Below are 16,520 nucleotides of genomic sequence, written 5' to 3'. Positions count from 1 at the left end.
GGTGGACGGGGCGCCAGTTTGTGATGTGTGGGGGAGGGGGGGGGGGGGGGGGGGGCACATTGTCTGGGGCAGGGTGTCTCACTAATGAGGCTGTATAGCTGTGGGATGCGAGTCACACACACAGACAATAGTCTGGGGACCATTTAGCGTCTCCTCTCCATTCCTCACACATCACGCAGAGGCAGCTTTTACTCAGCCACCATCCCATGTCCTCCCTTTGCCCGGTGCAGAAAAGATGAAAACATCCGCCTTCGTTTGGCAGCACAGTATCAAACATTTTTTGCTCGTAGAGAAGTTTCCCTCTGACAGGTATAATAAAAAATAAATAAATAAATAAATAAAGAATAAAAAAAATTGGGCAAACACAGCATCAGTTCACAGTTTGAATAATTAGTTGACAGACAAATTGGCTCAAAAATAATCAGATGAAAAACAATAGAGGAACAGAAAATACATACTTGAAGCTTTATATAAAGTTTTTTACTTTTATATTTTTTATTTTTGAAAAATCTGACTCGGAAAGGGGTAAATCTGGATGCTGATATAATAGAGAGAGACAGAGACAGGGGAGGGGTGAGGAGGAGAGATCTAACAGGTGTAGACCAGGACTGCTGCTGGACCAAACGCCTCGAACAGCGATACAGTGGACGGACGCAGCGTGGACTGGAGCGTCAGGCGGCCGTGCGCTCCACACTTGGAAACGCGTCGCAAAGTGTTCCCACGGGCATTTTGTCTGCTGAAGTCACCGGGTTTTTGGACTTTATAATTTGTTTGCGAAGGAAAAAAACAAAAAAAAAAGAAAGGAAAAATTGCGCACTGATTTGGAAACTGGCGTCACTTACCGGGAAACTCCTGCGCACTTTTACTCCTCAGCCTTTCATTTTGGCGCTCCAGGAGTCGTTTGGCGAGACAGGTGAGAAAAACTCATTCGATATTTGCCTTAAAGTTTAATTAGTTGAAGTATATTGTTTCTTTCGCAGATGTAACTGTAGCAGCATGCCGATTGAACATCAGACACTTTAATAAGTTTAAGCTATAAAAATAACAATAGACACGTTTAAGTGCTCAATACATATTTTCGAGTAACAATTGATTTATAGAATTTATATCACCTGTGGATTTGTCTGAAAACAATCAAATCAATAAGTGTTTTATTTCTTTTATATATATGTATATATATATAATTCTTTTCAGATCCAGACATAGACAGAAGAAGAATCTACTTCACCACAATCTGTTGAATCAAGACAACCAAATGAAATAATTTCAGAGAGAAAACAGTGAGCTGTCCACAGATGATCGTGCCTGGAGAAATATCTGGTGACCTTTTTCCATCTCAGCTATGGCATTAAGTAAGACATCTACATGAAGCGCTGTGGTGTCTTTTAAGAGGAACCTCAAAGGACATCTGTATCTGGAGAAAAAAAAACTGGTCAGTTGTTCTTCATCTGACACAACCAATCATTTTGTTGCTTCCCTTTTGTTGAGTGGACTTTCGGGGACAAACTGTTGCTACTGTGAATCTCCTCGAACAATCCCGTGTTTTGTAAAAGTGTGGGACAACAAGACAAATTGTGAGATTTACTAGTGAGTCGTCGTAAACCTTAAGAACCTTTTGGGATTAATTTGCTAGAAAGGTCTTGATGTGAGACTACTGGACATTTTTATTTTTAACTCTAATTGGATCTTCCCAGATGTATTTTTTATTCTTCCTGGCCGTGTGCCATTATAGGTTTTCTCTAATACTTGGCCAACCAATGCTCTAATAACCCCGACCTTTATCCCCCCCCTAACATCTTTTCACACCTTTTCATTCCAAACTGGTTTCTGGAGAGATTTCATCCTGGCCGGCACTGTTCCAGCCAAGGGGGAGGAGGACTTCCTCACACTGGCCGCTTCTCGGCTCAGCCGCAGGAAACGCGTGATCGTAGCCGCTGTTGGCGTGGTCATGGTTCTGATATTGTTGGTGGCCATTCCTCTGCTCGTTCACACGACCAAAGGTGGCAGTGCTGGGGCCACCGGGAGCCGATATGAAATGCTTGGGAGCTGCAGGATGGTGTGTGATCCATACGCTACCTCTCAGCCTGGTCAGGAGCTCATAGCTGTGTCTCCACCCCCACAGGAATACTCTGGAAAGAAGATTAGGTCTGGACTTCGAGGGCCTCCTGGGAATCCGGGTCCTCCCGGGGAGCGCGGACCCCCAGGGGAGCCGGGGAAACCGGGGCCGCAGGGACCCCCCGGTCCTGGTCCTGGGGGGTATTCTCCCTCAATCTACACCCCTAAAATCGCCTTTTACGCAGGGCTACGCAAGCAGCACGAGGGCAGTGAAATACTAAAGTTTGATGATGTGGTGACCAATGTGGGCAACTACTATGAGCCCAGCACCGGCAAGTTCACCTGCCCTCTGCCTGGCATCTATTTTTTCACCTACCATGTACTAATGAGAGGTGGTGATGGGACTAGCATGTGGGCAGACCTGAGGAAGAATGGACTGGTTAGTAAAAGTGTGTGTGTGTGTATGCGTGAGCTTGTGTGTGTTAAGCAGAGGCTTAGTCTGTATGTAAATGCCACACAGGAACACACTGCAGATATCTTTTTTTTCACTGTTGATATCCCGTCTCATATTCACCTCTGCAACATTGAGCTTTTCAGATTCAGAGCACATTCCACTTAGCAAGTGGCAACATGACAAGCAAAGAATGAAACGGCAACCCTTCTCCTCATTAAGGGGGAGGACATGCTATACGGCCTTAAAATCTCAGCCTGCACATATTTGCATTCCCACATGTGCCTTGGCTAAATGACAAGTGGCAGAATGCAGGCAAAAAATAACAGTCTAATTAGTGAGAATCCCACACAGAAGCTTGATTATCACCTAAACACAAGTGCAAAAGAGCACAGGAGACATGTCTGTCAGAATGTGGACAGTCGAGTTTGCACCTCGGCTGGGGAAATAATGAATTTAATATCGACAGTCCACTCATCCACTGCCTCGTTCCCCAGACACTAATTAAATACAGAGGTGGTGCTGGGAAGGAGAGGAGTGGAGATCACAGGGATTTCATCGGAGAAGTCCAGATTCAAGAAACATTCTTCCTGATCATGTTGCTTTGTACATTCATTCATCCATCAAGGACTCTAAATGTAAATCATTTCTGCTCAGACCTTACTTTGCAGACACGAGTTGCAATGGGCATCACCAACTAAAATGTGCAAGAGCAACCCTCGGTTCTTGATTGTGGAAGCTTATTTGACCACAGACACGAAGGTGCATTTAAGAGCTTCCCATCTAATACGCCGCATTGTCATTCAAGTCATTTTAGTCTGCTAAATAATTCATTCATCTTGGATTAGACGCCCCCCCCCCCTCCCTCAAACGGCAGCTGTACCTTCCTTTCCTAACCTCATCCCGTCTTGTTCATTGATCCTCCATTAATTATCTTTCGCTCAGCTCAATTATTTAACCTTACCCAGGTCCTAGTGACAACAGTCGGGTGGCTTCTTTAAACACTTCTGCTAAATAGAGTGCACTCTTAACGGGGACAGACCCAAGCAGAACTGCAGCTGGATGAAAATGGAGTGCAGATGAAATTCTGCAGAATGCATGACCATGTTTAAAGCCCACAGGCAGTCGGGGTGCGATGCCCGAGGCCAGTCGGTGGCTTGGGCTTAGTAAATTGGGGGCGGGGGGGCGTGTTTGACAGGTTGCATTCCTGACCACGGAATCAAAGAGACTTGTTTTAACCATTGCCGTAGGTGCTCCAGCTTTATTGGATATTGTCTCTTGCTGTGCCTTTCAAAGGATCACCCACGGCACAATTTGGCTATTTGCATTTTCTACCTGTGTTGTTAAATATTTGCACGTTTAACAGGTTGGGTCATTTTTATTCAGTGCTCCATTGAGTTCCCAAGTTTATCCTGAATATATACTCTGCCACAATGAGGACGACGTGGGCCGGTGACCATGGGCGGGGCGGAGGACGATAGATGACTTAATGGAGGTCTGGAGACAGTGGGCTGGTAGACGAGGCATTTGGGAGGCGTGTGTTGAAGGCCAGGATGAGATCAGGCAGGATGACCGATGAACACCCACTCAACACGTAGCGGCTTGACAAGTGATCAAGGTTGACCAAAGAAAAAAAATAAATAAAGAGGCGGGGGGAGAAGAAAGTTATTTTCTAAAGTCTCTACATGTGTGAGAGGAGTAGCTCAGTGTTTCTTAGTCTCTTCTGAAAATGTATTTAAATCACATTCAAATCAAACCAAAATTATTTGCCTGAAGCCTGAGATAGCAAAACATAACAGTTTTTGTCTGACATCAGATATTAGTGTAAAAATTATTCACTTGATGAATAACAGAAAATTCAAACAGATAAAAAGCTAAAACTGATAAGAAAAAGTATTCACATATTTCATCATCTTAAGAGCTTAACACTGTTAGATGTGTAGCAGCCTGGCGGATCTGGTGGATCTGGTGGATCCGTTGGAATAAACCAGTTCAGGTTAGACTGGTCGATATGTCGTGATTCTTGATGCTTGTCATAATTTCATGTGATCTTAATGCTAAGGAAGCAATGAAAATACAAATGTATGTCTTCTCACCCATGCAGCATAGATTTCATAATTCTTACATTCTGTTTAAGCAAATCTTTATTCATTATGAAATAATCTAGCTGAAGTCTGACAAGTCAAAATATGACTACAGTATGTCAAACGTATCCCAGAATAATAAAAAGAAAAACAAATACACTTTAAGTCCAGCACTAAACTCCTACATTAGCATAACCACACACACTTGATAGACTGGAGTATTTTTTATTCATTTGAACTCTGGATAATCAAATCAGCTTTAGGAAACCGATTTTTTGCATATCAGACATAATAAAAGTTTTCTATGTACGTTGTGGTGCCCCACACCGTGTGGCGCCCTGTGCAGAGAGCCACATGACATACATAAAACACTGCCACTACCTGTGCCAACCCCCTGTTGACCACATCACATGCTCATGACATTTAAGTTGTGGTTTTGTGTGGATACTTGTACTGTTAGGAACCGTTGCGCTTGCTTCTTCCTTTTGGTTCCCTATAGATCCAGTATCAAGTTGCCCCCCCACCATGTAAGACCAACCTGCTCGATGTAACCTCCACAAATCACTGCATCACAGCATTGCTTCAGGGCCAGGGGATTTCTGATCGAAGGGGGAAATCTTCAACCGCTTCCATGTTTGTAATTGACCTGTGAGCGTCTGATTGACAGAAACATCCTGTTCTCGTCGGGCGCATTAACAACCCTGTATGTCCTCTGCTCAGCTGTAGACAAAGAGGCCAAAGATGATAGATGGGTGTGTTTCATTAGGACACCTAATGGCTCAATATGGATTTCATCTTTCTCCAAATGAATATCCCTAAATATTTCTCATTGCCTCAACTGATTATATAAATGTGTTTAATTACTCTGCTCCTAATATCCTGTCTTGATGTATGGCTTGTAAATGACTTAATATTCCAGGTTAGTACCAGATGTTATTAGGACAGTGTGTGATCGCGTTGGCATGCTTCTCGAGGCACGAGGAGACGATAATACGTCATGTGTACCTTCTCAACCGCACATCCCACACGCTCCTCATTAGCCGAGCTGCTAATCCGGTTATTTATAATAATAAAACTCGCCTCTGAATGTCTATGTTAAACACTCTCAAGGCAAGATGCTATGTCGACAAATAGACACTGGCTCTGCTCTCATTTAATCTCGCCCATGTTTTTTTCAGCTGTCACAGGTCTCTTTTAATAGCCCCGGTAAAGGTCAAGTTATTTCACACGGTAATGTTAAAATGTCATCACTTGCCGTAATGACCGGTACCTGGATTAACTTTCCCCCCAGTAAGGAGACATAGTTAGGCTGCAGGTGGAATATAATTAGACTCAAAACAGACAGAGTGTGAGATGCAGAGAAGAAATGTGACAAGACAAACGCCGTCTTTTTAGTTCACATGCAGGTGCAGCTTAATAAAGTAAAAATATTTTAGAAATTAATTTCAAAAAGTAAACTATAAGTAAATTCGTTACATACAGAGTGATGTATTTCAGTGGTCTGTTTTAGTTACTTTTATGATTGTGGCTTCTGACCAGTTAAAACTAACAACTACATCATCTGTCATTGCACTATCAGTGTTTGCAATGTCACAATCTCAAAAGACTGCTTGGATGTCATTGTCCAAGGGATTATGAACATATATTTTTAATTACAGATATGTGGCTCCTTGGGTGGATTTTAAGTGTCTATACGCACAACTAATAAAGTTGTTTTCTGCTGAGGTTCGGATGATGGGAGAGAGAGAGAGAGAGCAGAGGGAGGACAAACTAGGGTGAAGGCGAGCAATACGGATTAATAAGATATTAATATCAACAATATTGCAATGTCGGATTTAAACATAGAAAAGCCTGGCAAGAAAGGGCTGTGTCCGAACATGTTGATGGAAAAATTAAGTGGAAGGACAAACTGTGGTAGGAAACAGCACACAAGTAAGAGGGATAACTTTTGCTTTGAGATGATTGTGAATGAAATCTCATTTGAGGGTCAGAAAGAGATTTATGAGGCATGAATTGTTTTTGAGTGAAGCTTTAAGAGCCACAACACACACAGACACATCAAAGACATCAAACTGGTTTATTCCTTAAACTAAAGTTTTCCTGAAAAGCCAGAAGGATCTTATGAAGGGTGAAAGGCAAGGAGAAAAAACATTGCAGTTATTTGAAAATTATGGCTCAGATTATGGAGGAAGACTGGAGAGGGTCAGAAACCAAGTTGCTTGAAGTCCAGTGTTGTAAGTTTTCACAGTCAAGGAAGGCTTGAGGTGCTACATCACCAGCTGCTGTTCTCTGACTGTGTATTATAAGTCGGTGAAGATGTCCACCAGGCAAATTATTACAGCACTTTATTCTCCTTTAAAGATGCTGATTTCATTTTCCAGCAGGACTTACTACCTGCTCACACTGTCAAAAGTACAAGTTCCTGTCTCAGTGACTATGTTATCAGTGTGCTTAATTGGCCAGGGAACTTCACTGAGCTAAACTCCGCTGAGAATCTATGAACTATCATCAGAAGGAAGATGAAGGGCATCAGATGCAGCCATGTAGATAAGCTGAAGGTTTCTATGAAAGCATCCAGGGCTTCAGAAGCAACTCAGCAGAGCCAGTGAGCCTGGTCACCTCTGTACCACCATACACTGATACAATAATTGATACAAAAGGATCCCTGCCCAAGTTTTAGGCACATATTATGGAAAGTGCAGGGACATACCTAACAGTATAGGCCAAAATTTCTGTATTAAGATCCATTTTATTGCTCTTATGGTACAAATTGCTCTGAGAAGCTGAAAGTTGGGTTTCCATCAGGTGGAAGGCTTAGTCATCAAAACTGACAAAGCTAAACATCTGACTCAGAATAATACAGCCTTTTTTTTTCTTCATGAAATGGGTGAAATTAATTTACTTTATAAAGATATTTGAATTTATTGAAATTCACAAGTATTATGAAAAGTAAGGGAGATTTGTTCTTATAAGATAATAGTGAGATAAAAGCCGCAGCCCAATATGTTACCGAATGGCAGGTAATAGCAGTCCCAGGCACGGTTCAGTGCCTAAATCGCTTGTCACCTTGTAATCCCAGGGCTCCCAGTGGAGAGGCAAAGCCTATTTAATAAATATTCTATTTCCACAACCTCACCGCAGCCTCTTCCCAAACCTCCTGCTATGTGCTCGGGTCCCTTAGGTAAGTTTAACGGCTACTTTTCTATTGTCTCCACTTTAAGAGGTCAGTATATCACTGCGAATGAACCCTGTCAGTTTTATTACCAGTGGAGCCCAGCACCATGGATAACAACAAGACTTCATACACCCCCGCATCTCCCTGGTCTCACAAAAACAGCCTCGCTTGATCAGTCTGTTACTCCAGGCCCCCCTTTATCAACTTTCTGGCCCGTATTTCTTCCCTCCGCCTTCCTCCACGACTTCACTTTTGTCTATTATCCCTGCCTGTGTTTTGCGCAGTGACTCTGCTTGTGGAGGAAACAACACGGCAGCTGCTCCTCTCTCCTCCACCCGCTCTTGCTTTTCTCCTGCCTTTCGTCTGTGGCCGTCTCCTTCCAGGCGTGTTTACCGGAGGCCCGGTAATGAAAAGGCTAGGAGGAGACAAAGACAGCCACAGGCAAGCCCCGGGGGCCCCTGCCTCATGGCTCACAGCCCTTCCAGCTCCAGGATCAGCGCCGTGTGTTGCCTGGTTCACATGGATCAGTCTGTCTTCCAGCCGTATCCGTCTCCTCTGTCGGCTTCCCGTCCTAATCCCAGCACATCTCCCACACGACTCTCTGTCTGGCAGCTGCATTAATTGACGGTCAGCGTTACTCCTTCGACACACAGGAACAGTCAGCTGCAACACCAACTCGTCTAATATCGATCGTTGTAATAATAATAATAATAATAAAAAAAGCAACTTTTAGATCATTAAAATCCTAAAGCCCAAGTGGGGCCGAAGATCTTCGCACATCTACTTTGAGTTGGGCCAAAAATAATGAGCATGGTGACATATGCGTGCTGTCGATAAAAAGTCACAACAAGCGGATCGCTGTCAGAAGCAGCCAGAGATGCAAATGTGATATTGGCTGTCACTACGTGTGTCAAGCAGAACAACTTAACCTTTACAGATGAATATGTATCTGCGTTGTTGTTGTTTGGGGGATGGTCTCATGGAAACACAAATCTCGCAGCAGTAACAAACGTCCACCTATTCCCTGATGGCACTTTCTATAAAAACCATAAGTCACGGTTGTCCGAATCGCAGGCTATGCAACAGCACATGCGGCTGATGCAGATGGACAGTTTGACATTTTTTAAGGTGAAGATTTTCATAAAACTGTAAAGTGACAAATGCAAATAACTGTGCTCTTTGCTTTGTATTTGATTTTAAGGTTTAAATATCATGACAACATCCAGCAGCTTTTATTCAAAAGCAAACTTGGGCACAATTATTCATTAGTCTTGACTGAATACAGAAAACCTTTTCAAAGAAAGAGTGACTCATAACCTCATGTTGTAGTTCACAATTGACAAAAAATTATTTCTACACCAAGAAAATAATAATAGAAAAAAGATAAAGAAATGTAGGACATTGCATTCTTCCACTTTAATAAGGTAAAATGTGCAAGAGCCTTCTTAGTTTTAACCCAAAAGTGATTTTCACATCTGTTTGCTACAAAAACTGTGTTTTTCATGAACATTGTCGAGGAAGTGGCGCAAAATGAACTCTACGCTGCTCAGTGTTACTTTTCAGTGATGTAGTTCCTCTGACTGGAAACCCTAGAAATATTTTGTTCTCAAGACGTGTTTCACACGGGAATTTCATTGGTGATGCGCAGCATGCGGCCTCTACTTCCTGCATCGATAATCATCATTTTTTACATAAATAATTGCCCGATCCAAACATACCTCTCGCACAAACAAGCGCGACAGTGAAGATGTTTCATGATGATAGATGTCAGGCCACCAGTTATCCTCAGCCTCCAGGACTAACTCAACTTGATTTATACACAATGAAGACACCAAGAGAGTTATGTGTGGCAGGAACCAATTAACTGCCCACTGGGCAATGTGTGATGTAGACAATGTTGCTTTCCGCCCATGGCAACATTTCCTTGGGAGCACCGTAAGGCAGAAGCAAAGCTAGAAAAAAAGTGCACTTTTATTGACTTTTGCATGTAGCAACACTAACACTGGCCCTTGGTAGGCTCATGTTCATAGGTGGTAAATAATTTTGAAGTTGGCATCTGAGTCATAGGCTATGATTTAGTGTTGAATTAAAGGGATACTTTATTGTTTTTTTTGGGGTTTTTTTGTTCTGAAAGAGTCTGGGCCATCTCTAGCTTACAAAGGGACATGCTTGGACTGTTCATACTTCAGCTAGATATTCTATCAGAGATTCCCAAAATGTACTTTGATTGACTATAGTGCTTCTGATAAGTATCTTGCATAATATAAAAAGTTGTTTTACGGCGTTATGTTGTGTGTGGGTCAGTAGTGGAAGGAGTTTCTTGCCCTGGGCAATATTGAAGAACTACCACTGACTGCCAGAATGTGTGACGGCCGAGTGTCCCTAAACGTCAGCACCGACCTTCACACTCCAGCAGACAGGATGAAGCTCAGATGAAAAGTGGTGAAACCAGCTCAGTTACCTGACAGCGTTCAGGACTAAATCATGATCCATTCATTTTATAATTTGGGCTCTTCAATTTGATGCCTAATTGATATCAAAGGTAAATTAAAAAAAAAAAAAAAAAAGATAACAGCAAGCTTTAGTTTTACGTTACACACCAAACAACATCAGTGCTGAAAAAAAAAAAAAGTTTAAAAATGATCTACTCTGCTTTCGTGGAGAGAAGCATAAACTTGGGAAGCCAGGTGTTTATTCAACGAGTTACTTCTGGGATTCCATTTTTTAAAAATGATTTAAAATGGAGGGGAACCAGTCAACATCACGCCGTACGTTGGACGAAGCATCCACAGCCCATATCTCATTTTATATTTCATAATGATCCCAGATTATGTTCAGCCAATAAAGCACAACTTTAGGATTGATAAATGGTGAGCAGCTCGTCCAGACAGGGACAAAAATGAATTGCTGCAGTGGGGAAGGAGCACATTTATTTTTTTAGTTACAGTAATTCAGGCGTTGCTGCTCTGTGACTGACTATTTTCAAATTGATATGTACTCGTTGGAGAGTCCCTGTGACGGGGCTGACATGGCGGTAGTTGAATGGCAGATCATACTCTGTGGCTGTCATGGAGATGTGCGTAGCTCGTCTGGCGGCTGACATAGATTGAGTGCTCCCTGTCCAGAATGGACAAAAAGCCAGACACAAGGCCACTGATGGCTGACATATGTCTGATGATTGGAGTTGCAACAACAAAGTTATTGATATTTCCTGATTTTTAGGAGGGTGACTGTATGTCTTGTAAATTTCAAGGATTAAATCTAATCAAACCCAATGAAATACGTTACTGTCAAAGCAAATATTTTAAACTGAAATGACATTGTTTCTCCGGGGTTACGACACTCCTAACACTTCCTTCGGGTAAAATGCGCCCTGTGTATTTTTAAATTCATGCTTTAGCTTTTTTTTTTTTTTTTAAGAGTTAATCAGCATATGTGGCACAAAACAAGGGTTCATTTTTCAAACTCTCATTTATTAAATGGGAAAGTCAAGAGAACAGCCATTCAAGACACAACGAGTCCTCTCTCCGTATTTACATCAGAACCTCGAAGCACAGTGAAGTAAAACACAATTTGAAGATTAAATTCTACTCATGCATCAGTGTTGGTCAGACATATTTTACTGAAGCCCAGTCAAGTTGCATGTGTGAATTTCAGCAAAAAATAAAAAATAAAATAAAAATTACCACAATTCACAAGCAAGAGTCGAAAGATCCACTTTAAAAGTGTTTGGTCACTTGAGGAAAAAAATAAAAAAATAAGGGAAAGCAGAAAGACTAAAGCATCACACATAGCACACAAGACAGTGTTATAAAACCAGAAATATAAAAAATTGTGCTATAAAAATTTACATTAACGAAATGCAGTTCTTTTTTTATTTTACCTCTGCTTCCACCCTGTTAAATTGACCTGCTTAAGTCCAGATTTGACAGTCTCTCCACACCCGAGAGAAGGTTCAGCACTGTTCCATGTTTTCTTAATTTGTGGATATTTGACCCAGCTGTGCTGTGCTGGAATCTCACATTAGAAATGCGTTGGTAACCAGACTATCAATGGCTTTTTTCTGCCCTTCAGTTTCTGTGTCTGTGTTGCATTTGAGATATTCTAGCATATTTTAGGTTGTCAGACAGCTTCAGGCTCGCAGCCCTGAGTTTGGCTTTTGAATCTGAACTCTGATTTTGAGAATCATTTGGTTAATCAGAGTTAATTTATGAATTAACAAGGTTAGTGCTTACTACTAACCTTGGTATCTTTTTTTCCCTTAGTACAGACAAAAGTCATTTGGAAACTGCAATTTTGCTTAAATCATACTATTTAAGTAAAACTATGATAAATGTTTGTTTTGTTAGTTCTCCATAAGTCAAGCAACGGCCTATTATTTACATAAACATTTAAAAATATGACACCTAACAACAGCACAGCATGTCTGACTTGATTTTTTTTTTTTTTTTAGAAAATACACATAAAATAACATATTCAAAACGTGGTTGTTGTTAAATGGAAACTTACTTTAAGCTCTCGCGTCTCTGAGTAAACCCAATTAAATGTGCTAACAAACAAGTAAAGATCCACTGCTGCTTGGTCAATAAGATCCAACCTGCGGAGCATGCAAATGTGAAACTGTCCACCCCATTCAATATCGCGCCCATCGAGCCGGTCCAGCATCATAAGCAACAGGTCAATAGTTGATGTGGATAGCGATGCTGTTTATTGGCTTAGGCTGTTTCCCAACAGACAACCTGTTGTCCCCCTGCGAGCAACCTTGTCTCAGAACCCAATCACATGTCCATCCACAGGCCTTATCCCATCCAGATGAAATCAATACGCAATTGAGTATCTGTGCTCATCTGTCAGGTCACAGGTCACAGTCCCATCAAGCCGCATCGCTGCCGTTAGTGAAAGCGATGTCGGACTCGTCAGGCTCTCGTTTGAAGGTTGCAGTAAGAAAATATTACTTCCAGGCCGGTTTAAAGGCAGCCTGGAAGCTCTAGAACAGCTACAAGTGTTCGCTTTGCTCTAACTGCCTGTGTGTGCATGTCCCCCCGCCAGGTAAGAGCAAGCGCCATCGCTCAAGATGCTGACCAGAATTACGACTACGCCTCGAACAGCGTGATCCTGCATCTGGACGTCGGGGATGAGATTTGCGTGCAGCTGGACGGAGGGAAGGTTCACGGAGGAAACCAGAACAAGTACAGCACTTTCTCTGGCTTCCTTATCTACCCAGACTGAAGCTAAATTTACATCCAGAGGAAGAAAAAAACAAAAAAACCCAAAAAACAAACAAAACAAAAAAAAAAACAGAACCGTAGAAGAGGTTGACATGGACATGTACAGTATGGATGCAAATAAATGCACATACAACAATATCCACACCCATGCATGTAAGCCAGCACACGTGCACACACCTACATAGACGTGTTGTGAGATTACAATGGATTGCAACGCGACAAATCTGACAGAGTGACAATTAAATCCAGTGGTGAGATACTGAGCCAACGATCATCAGCAACAGCGTTTATTTATTGGAACCCTTTTTGTGCAAATATAGACATCAGGATATACAGGACAGCTTAAAATAACTATTTAACAACGAGGCTCAGAAATATCTAAAGTATTGTAATATAATCTATTATTAACGTACATGGTGAGAACGATGACACAATAAACACCATAAGTTGGATAGTTGAAATGCAATAATGGTGATAAAATGACATTTTGAGGTGAATGCATATTTAGCCATCTCTGATTTCAAGAATTTCTGATTTCATGGTTCGGCATCTGCTTCGGAGCAAAGCATACCCAGAAGGACTCACACTTCTGTTGTAATAAATTAGATCGCTTTGAGATTGGATCTGAGATGAGACAAAACTGATAGAAAAATGTTATCATAATCATACATGTAGCAACAAACAGCGCCCCTCCCTTCACATTTGCCTCCACTGCTGGTAAAGATGTACAAAACGCTTGAAAGTCACTTCATTTTTACTGCAGAAGCAATACATTCATACATAAAAAAAAAAATCTAACCATCAAATTGATTAAATTTATTTAGCGGGGGGGGGAAAAAATGCTTCCTCATTTGAAAATCACTGGAGCCACAATTTCTATAAATTAAATGTTTATGAAGTATTTATTTAATGTGTATTTTACATTTCAATTTCTCAAACCGCAAAGGATCTTCTATTAGTAATCCATAAACATTCTTGTTTGCCCAAGTATATCAACATAACAGTTTGCATACCTTTTTTCTTCTTACATTTTTTCTCCAAACAGGAAAGAAAAGAAAACGTCTTCATAAGTCATAAAATTCAAGAAATGGCTTCTACTCAGTTGCCAAACATAATTAAAGCTTTAAAACAACTGAGACTGGAACAAAGAAGGCTGTGTGAAATTATGCTTCTGCAATAAAGTAAAATAAAATAACCTTTTATGTCATTTAAATCATGCATTTGCATACAGCAGTGTGTCGAAAGACACATAGCTCTAATTTTCCTAGTGTCTAAATCAGACTAAGCCATTTATGTTTTAGCTCAGTTAGGATTACCACAAAAATGTCTATTTAATGAATGTCATAATGATTAGAGAGATGATTTTCAGAGGCTTCATTATCACTTCCTTCTAATTCGGAAGTTTATAGTAAAATTACTATGCATTTAAACATTTTCAGAAAGCTGCAAAGGTTACTGCTCTGAAAGCATCAACAAGGCTAATTGGAAACCTCTAGATGAAATGCGAGCAAACCTGTGGATATGTTTTTGAAACACTACCTCCGTGACATAAAGGGAAAAAAAAAAAAAATCAAAAACATATCCCGCAAGATATTCGGAAAATATCTATGTACCTCCACACGAGTTATGAGCATGTATAAACAGTGTGCAAATATCGAGTCAAGATACAGTTCAAAAAGGAGACGGATCATGTGTAAAATGAGCCTGTTGCTCTGAAAAGCCCTTCAGAAAAGAAGAAGTCATAAATCCAAAATCAATGTAAACAGTGTGATTTCTATTTGTCTACATATTGGGTCAAAGAGGTCAATATTTTTAGACCTATGTCCTGCGGTCTGATGAAATAAAAACAAACATTGCTGTATGCTTTTGGCCATGCTTTGGACAAAAAAAAAAAAAAGAGAGAGAGAGAGAACATCCTATGGGGGTTTTAGCATCATATTGTGTTTTACGACAGGAGGAACTTGTGAGAGACATTATAAAATAGAAACAATTTTAGGTAAAAAAAAAAATATTGAAACAATGTCTCAAGACATTTAAGTCTGAATCCAAACAGGTATCTTGAAATGTACTATAATCCTGTGCAAATCACCAGAGTAATTATGAAGTGGCATTTATCTGAGGCACACAGATTTGTGTACGAAGCTGACAAGGTGTTAGAGGGCCTTTAAACCAGATTCAGTTCTGTCAGGATGAAAGTGCCAAACTTCTGAATTTCAAGAAAGTGAAAAAAAATAAAAAACTTAACTGTACTTGGGTTCTTATCAAGTCAGTATAAATGTGTTAATCCTACCTGAGCTAAAACATGATTTATTATTAATATTTTTTTTGCTATAGCTACATCTTTGTCAGGAGTGTCAAAAGCTTTAGAGTGGCACTAAAAAGGAAAACCCCAAGAACATATCATGTATTGTGTAAATATCTTTTTTTTCTTTTCTTTTTTTTTTTTTTTGCTGAGTACATTTTGTGAGTGAGAGTATTTGTATGAGTGAATAAAAGTCACTTGTTCGGTGTTTTAAATAGTGTATCAGGCATTACAGATATTTGCAATGACTGTTTTACTTTCATTACATGTAAACACACCAACTTCGGGATGGGCAGTCTGGATTTAGAAGGTTGAGTGACCAATTGCTATTAAAACACCCGTACCAACTCTACCTGTCTGTTTCTGCGTGTTATTTGTCAACCTGGCAAAGATCAGCGTAGAACACCGACATGCACATTCAGCATGTCCTCACGCTCAGTTTTATTCGAGGCGACCGTCGATCGGGACAGTTGTGTGAACCCAGGGCAAAGATCGAAGCTGACCACAAGCCTCTGCCTGCTGCAAAATGGATTTTCAATATGTCTCAGGACACAATCTGACCCAAACACCAGCACAGCTTCATAGGCCTCAGCTTATCATGCACCCCGGATCAACAAAGTCCAGACCATTGATACTTTTTAAAGGTAACAGTATACAGAGATCAATTTTACAAACAAATTGGTTCAGTGTTCGATAAGCCTGGAGATTTACTGGAATTACTGTAAAAAGAGAAAGAAAGAAAGAAAAACACAGGAGGAATAAGACCATGGAGTGGGTTCAATATTTGTACAAATATTTTGTCAGGTTTGTTCATTGACAACTTTGTATTTGATTTATAAATGTTGTATGTTTGTCTCACTCTCTTTTGTACACAAGCACAAAATCTCTTCTTCAGCATATTCACTGTATGATTAAGCCCTGCATATGTTGAAACAAATCATAAATAAGTAATGCAGGAAAAAAAAACTATGTATTTGTAACTATTTCTGTGACATTTTTAACTGCCTCAAAAAATAAGAAGTCTGTTTGAAATATTCAAGTTGACATTATTTTCTATTTGGTTGTTAACCTGCCAGCTAAAACCACAAGCTTTTTTTTTTTTTTTTTTTTAATTATTTTATATTAACTAATTTATTGTAGCCAAGAGTAAGTTTTTGATTGGCTAGTTTGGTTATTATTGTAATAAAAGAAAAACGATACAAAACAAGTTAAAAGAAAATATTAC

General features: G+C 40.4%; 1 protein-coding gene across 1 annotated transcript; it reads left to right on the top strand.

Annotated features, from left to right (window-relative positions):
• Positions 1–575: 575 nt before the first annotated feature.
• Positions 576–15,647, top strand: c1ql4a (complement component 1, q subcomponent-like 4). The gene is made up of 3 exons (XM_015037902.1): positions 576–913; positions 1,195–2,494; positions 12,815–15,647. The coding sequence occupies exons 2-3, from the start codon at positions 1,949–1,951 to the stop codon at positions 12,992–12,994; spliced, it is 726 nt and encodes a 241-aa protein (XP_014893388.1). The 5' UTR covers positions 576–913; positions 1,195–1,948; the 3' UTR covers positions 12,995–15,647.
• The last annotated feature ends 873 nt before the right edge of the window (positions 15,648–16,520 follow it).

Source organism: Poecilia latipinna, unplaced genomic scaffold (genome assembly GCF_001443285.1).
Source record: "Poecilia latipinna isolate Pla-1442-1.1 unplaced genomic scaffold, P_latipinna-1.0 Scaffold423, whole genome shotgun sequence".
Classification (NCBI taxonomy): Eukaryota; Metazoa; Chordata; class Actinopteri; order Cyprinodontiformes; family Poeciliidae; genus Poecilia; species Poecilia latipinna.
Note: the sequence above shows the minus strand (reverse complement) of the source record. Positions and strands in the feature narration are given on the sequence as shown.

What these genes read in the sequence shown, in the direction of transcription:
- c1ql4a (XM_015037902.1), top strand. Translation starts at nt 1,949, where the DNA reads ATGGTTCTGATATTGTTGGTGGCCATTCCTCTGCTCGTTCACACGACC. An exon ending in ACCTGAGGAAGAATGGACTG is followed by an intron (nt 2,495 to 12,814) that starts GTTAGTAAAAGT and finishes TCCCCCCGCCAG; the next exon opens with GTAAGAGCAAGCGCCATCGC.